At 40.8% G+C, this 9,096-nt stretch overlaps 1 protein-coding gene across 1 annotated transcript in view; it reads left to right on the forward strand.

Annotated features, from left to right (window-relative positions):
• Positions 1 to 613, forward strand: part of ATP11C (ATPase, class VI, type 11C) — a 141,852-nt gene extending 141,239 nt beyond the window's left edge. The window contains exon 29 of the mRNA XM_006874981.1: positions 551 to 613. Within this exon, the coding sequence (XP_006875043.1) occupies positions 551 to 613 (63 nt within the window). The remainder of the gene's footprint in view (positions 1 to 550) is intronic.
• The last annotated feature ends 8,483 nt before the right edge of the window (positions 614 to 9,096 follow it).

Here is a 9,096-nt window from a genome sequence, read left to right on the forward strand (position 1 = left end):
TGAACCGGAATCGACTTCATGGCAACTGAGTATTTGGGGTGGCGGGGGCATGGCTTCTTTCAGTGAAGACAAAAAGTCCTCACACTAATCTTTCCAAACTGAACTTGTCTTCAGACTTCCCATGTCAAAATTGACACTTTTTTTTTAAAAAAACACCATCCACTCATTTGTTCGACATTTCCTGAGGATTTCCTGGGTGCTGGAGAGACAAATGATGTGGTCAAGTTTGGGGAGCTGAGAGGAAAGGATCAGAGCTACGTTTGTGTCATGAGAGATAACCCCTAATGGTACAGATTAGTAGGAGCACCCTGGAGCAGTCCAGAAGCAAAAAGCAAGTCCGAATCGATTCACCTGAGCAATGCTGACAGGATTGTAATCTGGTGGTTTTCGCCTCTCTGCTGCATGTGAATAAAACTTGACACTCTGTTAAGACAGTTGCCTTAATCATAACAAAATTGACTACTTGATTTATTTTGGTAACTACTAAACAGATGGCTTCACGGTGTTGTTAAAATAAACTTCCTAACTGTGTCTACTTGAACTTTTCCAGAACCCGAATCTTGAGCTGCCTATGTTATTGTCCTACAAGCATATTGACGGTGGCTACAGCTAAAAACAAAAAGCAGGAAGAGGAATGACTCAAAGTTACCATCTCAGGATACTTGATATGCAACAAACAAAACCACTTCTTAAGTCTGGGCTTCCGAATCAGTGTCTCTGCGAATACCAAATGACTCTCCTCACCATTTACAGTTATTGTAAGCAGTCATGGCCAAAGCTGTCAGCTCAGAAGTATATGGCTATAGATAGAATAATGTAACCACCAAATGGGTGCTCTTTTAACCCACGAACTCAGAATGGATTTAATTATAGTAGTTTAATATAGAAGTCATACAGTGGGAATGAATAGATTTTGCTACTACTATTTTTTTTTTTTGGCCTGGCAAAAGAAATAGGCTGTTTGGATCATATTTCTTGTTCCTGCTGAGTGATAACCATTTTTTGTTGTTGTTAAATTTTTTATTTTTGTCAAATACATGAAAGGAATACTTGAAGATACAGGAGGACTAAGTGGTATCCATGCTTCAGGATAAAATAGTTCCTCCTTTCTGTTCACCTATATGCAGATTGTATCCTGGTGGAACATCCTTGCCAAAAAAGTAACATGAACACTTTCATGAAAATAACATGAACCCCTGGCAATTTGTGGGGGAATGAGGAAAAAAATAATGTGTTTAGTTTTTGTTCTTGTGGGTGTGAGGCTACTACAGAGTGATCACGGAATAACCCTCAAAATAGGAGAAGAGGGGTTCCCTCTATCTACTTTCCCTTGATCTGAGATAAGGAGGTTAAAACCAGTCATAAACAAATAGGAGCCATGATGTACCACCGTCTTATTAGCATTTTATGTTGAGGGGTAAGAGGAAGAGTGGCTTCTTTTAAACCATTACCATTTTTATTTGAGAGAGCCTGCATTTGTGTACACTTGCAGCACTTTGGTTTTTTAACTTGTCAACTTGGGAAGAGGGGATCCACTTGAGAGGATAGCTCCGTCGCCTGAGCCATGGCGCTGTCAGCATGAACATTATAATCTCTTCTAGCCATCTGCCAGGGCCATGGCCTAAGTTTCAACCTTGAGATTCACGTTGGGAAACTACTCGACTCTGCTGTTCTCGGAGGAGGTTTCAGCCTCCCAGTGAGTGCGCTTAAAACAAAAATAAATGTGAAATGTCTTTCATCACTGTTAAGACGAAACAAATGTTTCTTTGCATATAAATGACTACATTTGACTGCTAAATTGAACTGGTCTTTTGAAAAAAAAAATCACTTTCCTGTCAGTTCCTGATTTTGTTGGCCTTTCTGGCATGCCTGTGTTACTTTTAGTTTTTATATTGTACTTTGATTTGGAAAAGTTTTGGAATTGATCTGTACCAAGATATTTATGTAGTCCTCGTGGCACATTTGATTTGTACAAACACATTTTGTGTTAATGCTTAGGCATAATTTCTCTTAAAAATTCTACAAGTGACTTGATTTCTGTTAGAAACCTTTCCATTATTTCCTTTGTTCTCATCTATCAGTATTATTTTTGAGTATTTTGGTAGGTGTCATTCACAGCTTACCTAAGTGTGCTGAATTCTGGTAACCTGTATTTGAGGTGATCTGCTAAAGACAATGTCTGTATATTCTTTGTCTATTCCAAAGAGCTAAAAAACCAGACCCAGGAAAGCTTTTGATGTTTGGTCTTGTTGTTATTCTTGTATTGTTGTTGTATTGTCATTGTTGTTTTCTGTTAGAACTATAAGGGACTGTGAATACAAATGAGAGAGATGATAGAGAGGCTGGGCTACCACAGAGCCATTAGCGGATTGACTTACTCAGAATAAACACCCAGGGCAGTGGAAAGAGTTTCCTTGTAGCCAGGAAGAAAGTTAGATGAAGGGTAAGGGGAATTGAAGAGTCCTTTCTCAGTTACATGTAACACTGCAACTCTGATCCAGAACGGCAGTGATGTGTAATGCCATGGCCTCGACCCTTAGGAGGAATCTGCCTTTCCTGTCTGAAAGATATTTTATTTATGAGCGAAAAATGAGGAGTGGATGGAATGACTTGAAGCTGTCTAGTGTTGTTCACACCACAGTCTCACCATTCCTGTTTTTTGACATAGAAAGGGGGAGACTGTTACAACAGGATCATAGACTCAGCATTTGAATTCTTCTGAAGTATCATAATATCCTTGTGAGTTTCAGGACTGGTGTCCATTGTTGAAGGATGTCGCCTTCCCCACTGCAGACATTAGTTCATACTTACCACATATACACCAGCAACAGTATAAATGTCAGCCTACATTTGCAAAGTCCATGATAATTTAGTGATGGAATTTTTTAATAACATGCAATGTATAAATGTGCAAATTTTATGCAAGTATTGACAAAATCATTTTTCAGCTTGCAAAATGGGACTGCAATATTACATTTTTTCACTTAAGCAGTTTTTTACATCTACGTTGTTGCTTTCTATAATGAATGTGAATGCCATCTTTTATTAATGCAATTTGCCTTTTTCATTACAGAAATTTTTGTTTGATGTAATCAATAAACTTTGGTATGATACGATTGATATTTGAGTCTCTCTTTTTTGGAAGTGTCTCAGTTTAACATAAATAAAGATGTGGAAGCAGTCTGGTAATGGGAAGTAAGTTTCTATTTTCCTCTACCTGTTCAGATGGTATTTTAGGCACTTGGAAGAAAACCTTGGTGATCTACTTCCAAGAGGGGACAATCAGCCATTGAAAGCTCTGTGGAGCATAGCTTTACTCTAGCACATGAGTTGGAATCAACTTGTTAGCAATGACTTTAAGGAATTTGTGGAAGTTTTGCATGAGATTTTGTCAGTTAATACCTAGATTGTTGTTGTTAAGTGCCTCCGAGTGGGTTTTGACTCATGGTGACCCTGTATAGGGTTTCTTAAGAGCAGCTGGTGGGTTTGAACCGCCAACCTTGCAGTTAGCAGTCCAGTGCTGATCCTACAGTGCCTCACCAGGACTCCGTATTTCCAGTCAAATCAGAAGATATATTTTGAATGTGTACTGTGTGTTGAAGAAGCTCTGATGGTGTAGTGTTGTTTATGAATCGGGCTGCTAATCTCACAGTAAGCAGTTCGAAACTACCAGCCATTCCACAAGAGAAAGAAGATTCTGCTCATATTTTTTACAGCCTCGGAAACCTAGTACAGGTCGCTGTGAGTCGGAACCGACTCCACAGCATTATTACCACACTGTGTGCTTGGTGCTGCCTTGGTACAGTCTGTCTCCAACCCACTGAAAGCATTTGATTCGTAAATAGCCAAAAGCCTACTTGGGTGACATTTGAGCTATGCTTTGTGATAGAATAAGGAACTCTGCTTCCCAAAGGGAATCCCATGACGAACTGGGCAATTTGCTACCCCAGCCTGGAAGCACCAGTATAAGCGGCGATGCAGTGGCTTGAACACTGATTGGACACAGCGCTGGAGCCGTCTCTATGCTCTCCTGGGGGTGAGGTATAAGGGCTTTACAGAACCTTGAAACTTGGTCCAAAGGTGTCCTCTCCTTGCCTCAACCCCATTGCTCAGTTGGTACCCAGAGCTTTTTTGACAAACTATGCCAAGAAATTGAAGTTGCTATCGTGTAGCTGGTTCTAATTTTGTTCGTCATGGGCCTCAATTTAGTGCACGTGTGTATTTTTTCCGTTTCTGAGTGAGACGTGTACTGTATTTGGAAGTGAGTCCTGAGTTAGTTTCAGCTTTGCCACTTGGAGCCCTTAGCTTCTTAATCCTCTTTCTTGTCACCTGTAAAATGAAAAAAGGGAGATGATTACTTTTATATTAAGAATTTTTTTTCTTTATTGACCATATTTTCACAGATGTGTTTTAGATTCTCTCTTATTGAAAACAGTCTGTTCAGGCTTCCTTTCCACAAGCCAGCCTCACTGTCGAGTCTGCCTCGGATTAGCCAATAAAGAGGTGCTTGTGAGGATCTGAGTGGTTTGGCCCCTTCAAAAGAAGCATGCAGAAAGGTTAGGGGCTAAGCTTACCACTATGGTGCTTGTGGGTAAAGTGCCGGATGCATACTAATGAAGTCTGAAGATAAAAGTTCTGCAAGTAGTTGTCAGCAAAAACTGCACTGAATTGTTTGACACCTTTTTTTATTTTTGGTTTTTAATTCAACATATTTTTCCAACCAATAGGCAAAGAAATGTAAGTTAAAATCTGAGTGCATGGACTGGCCTGGGCTCATCGTGCTGGAGAAACGTTGCTGTCTGAATGGAGCACGTTTTCAGGGCTTGGGGAACAAGTGCTGGAGGCAAGGCCCTGGCTGAAAGGAGCAGTGCTCCTTGTGATTGGCCCAAATTCATACTGATTGCAAGTCATTGGCCCTGTTCTTTGGGTGGCCCTGGCAGTAGATGTACGTAGCTAAAATGCCCAAAACATTTATGCATCGCAGCGTAGTGGTTACGAATCGGGCTGCGAACCGCAAGGTCAGCAGTTCGAAACTACCAGCTGCTCTGCGGGAGAAAGATGAGGCTTTCTGCTCCCGTAAAGATTTACAGCCTCGGAAACCCTGTACAGGGTCGCTATGGGTCGGAACCGACTCGACAGCACTTAACAACAACAATATATGCCACTTGGGTCTCTCCTAGTATGAGGAGTACATACTTCCTGGTAAGCACATATGACCTATCAGTAGAGCCAATAGAAACTCATTTTAGTTAACACATATACACACAGTTTCACACACACACACACACACACATATATATATATATATATATATATATATATATATACACACACACACACACACATTGTTGTGAAGTGCCGTTGAGTTGATTCCGACCCATAGCAACCCTATATTGGGTTTCTGAGGAGCAGCTGGTGAGCTTGAACTATAAACCTTGCACTTCAAATGGCTTTGCAGTCTGGCACATTAACCCACAGCGCCACACCAGGACTATATATATATATATATACACACACATATAACCACCTCTCAGCATGAATAAACAAGCCATATTCATTAAAAATATTGGTATTAGCCAACTGACTTGGCAATCTTCAGAAGTCTCAAGATCATGAGGCAAAGATAAGAACTACCCCAGGTTTAAGGCAGAAGACTACAGAAGAACCAAACGCAACATATCCTTCATTGATTCTTGGAACAGAAATCAGACATGAGTGGAATAATTGGTGAAATTTAAATACAGCCTATAGATTCTATCATCGTATTATTAAGTGCTGTCCAGTTGGTTCCTACTCAGTGACCCTGTACCCTGTACAAGGTTTCCAAAGCTGTAAATTTTTGCAGAAGCAGAAGGCCTCATCTTTCTTCCTTGAAGCTACTGGTAGGCTCAAGCCGTCGACTTTGTGGTTCGCAGCCCAATGGTTACCCTACAGAGCCACCACCATGCTTACCAATAACAGCATATCAGTGTTGTTCATTTCCTGATTTTTGAAATTGTGATAAGTATGATGTTATATTTTTGGGAGTCTGATTGAAGGGTATATGGGAACGTGAACTCTTTTTGTAACTTAATGTGTGGATTTGTTTCAAACGATGTTAAAAAATTAAGTTAAGGACAATGAAACAAGACTATTAATTGGAAAGTTCAATAAATCGAACTGAATACAGAAGATTATAGGATTTATTAGGTAACATTTGCATAGCACTATATAGTTCATGGAACACAGTTTTATACTATACTTCATTTAGTCCTCACAACATACCTGTGTAGGGATCATTCACGCCAGATCTTTACAGCTAAAGGAACTGAGACTCAGCTATGTATTGTGACCTAAGCCTTAACCAGTCCATGTAGACCCCAAACTGACCCATAGGTTTCCCACTAAACCACACTGCAGTTTGCCTAGGACTCCCTGCTGAATTCTGGAATGCAGTCATTGCTGTATGGGCTCATGAGGAGACCGTCTGTTTGGCCCTGTGTCACATTGTATCAGGAGCCATAGGGTTGAGATGGGTGGCCTCAGGACTTTCCAGAATGTGATCACATCCCTTTCATCTAGTTAAATAATACTGAACTGGGCAAATTTTAGCATCCTACCTCTGCTTCCCACACTAGTAATGGCCATCTGAGAGAATATGTTAGGAAAAGTGGGGTCGGTTCTGACTCAGTGACCTTATGTACAACAGAATTAATCACTGCCCGGTCCCGTGCGAACCTCACAATTGTTGCTACACTCAAACCTATTGCTGCTGCCATGGTGCCAATCCAGCTCGTTGGGATTCTCCGTCTTTTTTTACTGACCCTCCACTTTACCAAGCATGATGTCCTCCAGGGACTGGTCTCTCCTGATAATATGATCTAAGTATGAGAAATGAATTGTAGTCATCTTGGCTTCTAAGGAGCATTCTGATTGTACTTCTTTCAACACAGATTTGTTTGTTCTTCAACACCATAACTCAAATGCATCAATTCTTCTATGGTCTTCCTAATTTATTGTCCAGCTTTCACATGCATATGAGGCTATTGAAAATACCATGGCTTGGGTCAGGTGCACCTTAATCCCCAAACTAACATCTTTGCTCTTGGACACTTGAAAAAGGTCTTGTGCAGCAGATTTGCCTAATGTAATACGTCGTTTAATTTCTTGACTGCTGCTTCCGTGAGTGTTGATGGTGGATCCAAGCAAAAAGAGATCTTTGACAACTTCAATCTTTTCTCCATCTATCGTGATGTTATTTCTTGGTCCAGTGGAGAGGATTTTTGCTTTCTTCACTTTGAGGTGCAAACCATATGGAAGGCTGTGTCTTTGATCTTCATCAATAAGTATTTTAAGTTCTCTTGCTTTCAGCAAGCATGGTTGTATCTGCATATTGCAGGTTGTTAATGAGTCTTCATCCAATCCTGATGCCACATTTTTCTTCATATAACCCAGCTTCTTGGATTATTTGCTCATCATACATATTAACTAAGTATGGTGAAAGAATACAACCACCTTTCCTGATTTGAAACCATTCAGTGCCCCCTTGTTGTGTTTGAACAACTGCCTCTTGGTCTATGTACAGGTTCCTCATGAGCACAATTAATTGTTCTGGAATACTCATTCTCTGCAATGTTGTCCATAGTTTGCTATGATCCACACACCTTCACCTAGTCAATAAACCACAGGTAAACATCTTTCTAGGAGCTCTGGTAATGTAGTGGTTACGAGTCAGGTTGCTAACCTCAAGGTCAGCAGTTCGAAAGTACCAGCTGTCCCACGGGTGAGAGATGAGGCTTTCTGTTCCCATAAAGATTTACAGCCTCAGAAACCCTATGCGGGGTCGCTAAGTGGGAAAGATTCCATGGCACATAACCACCACTACCACCAAACACCTTTCTAGTATTATCTGCTTTCAGCCAAAATCCATTTGATGTCACCAATGACATCCCTCATTCTATGTCCTCATCTGAATCCAGCTTGAGTCTCTGGCAGTTCCTGTTTACATACTGTTGCAACCAAGAGAAAATAAGCCAGCTTTCATTTTAGTGCTGAGACAGGTTAGCTACCTGCCCTTGGAATCAAAACAGCAGGGCCCCCTTAAAGCAACAATTTGGGATTATTTCCCACACTCCATCCCAAAGGATTCCACCCAGCTCTTAATCAAAAGTCTGACTGAGGGTGTGGGGGGCAAGCTTGCAGGGGTATATATCCTTTGGTTGGTTGATAATGCATGGAGGGGATTGTAACCATGGCAAGGCAATGTTATACGATAGGATGAATGTAAAACATGTTCTCCCATGTAAACTATCACATAATTCACAATAAAACATTAAAAAAAAAAAAAGTCTGACTGAGACGATCGTCATTTAACATTTCCCTAACTGGACTGCATCAAATATTCATGGTTTGGGAAATGTTATTTGGTGTTCCTTGAAAAAGGAGGTTCCCTAGTTAAATACCCATTGCTGTCAAGATGATTTTGACTCATCGTGACCCTATAAGGGAGATGGAAGAATTGGTACCTTTGCATTGATGGTGTTGGTGAAGAATTTGAATACATCATGAATTGCCAGAAGAACTTCAAAGTCTGGATGGTGTGACTTGGTCTCACACACGTTGGACATGTTGTCAGGAGGGACCAGTCCTTCGAGAAGGACATGATGCTTCTCAACTACACTGTGTCGGTAAATTGACACCGTGGCTACAAAAATGGACTGAAACAACATGATTGTGAGGATGGCGCCAGACCAGGCAGGGGTTCCTTCTGTTATACTGTTGCTATGAGTCAGAACTGACTCAACACCTAAGAACAACTAGCTAAATAAAATGTATCAACTTCTGTGTATGGTAACCCCCTTTGAGCAGTCAGTGCTTGTTAGAACATTAAAGTCAAGGACAGATCTACTAGTAAAGGAATCTATTGAACTTTGTTGAGCCCACTGTGTTCCCAACACTGAACCCACGAACCCTTTTTGTACAGAACATCCAATAAATTGTTAGACTTTTGTTTTCCGTGGAGCACAGTCTGGGAAGAAAACAATGCCAACAGTCTAGACAATCAGTCTTAGGTTCTCTAAAGATTGGTCTCCCCACTGTCACTGAAAAAGGCTTAAG

This window comes from Chrysochloris asiatica, unplaced genomic scaffold (genome assembly GCF_000296735.1).
Source record: "Chrysochloris asiatica unplaced genomic scaffold, ChrAsi1.0 scaffold00308, whole genome shotgun sequence".
Taxonomy (NCBI): domain Eukaryota; kingdom Metazoa; phylum Chordata; class Mammalia; order Afrosoricida; family Chrysochloridae; genus Chrysochloris; species Chrysochloris asiatica.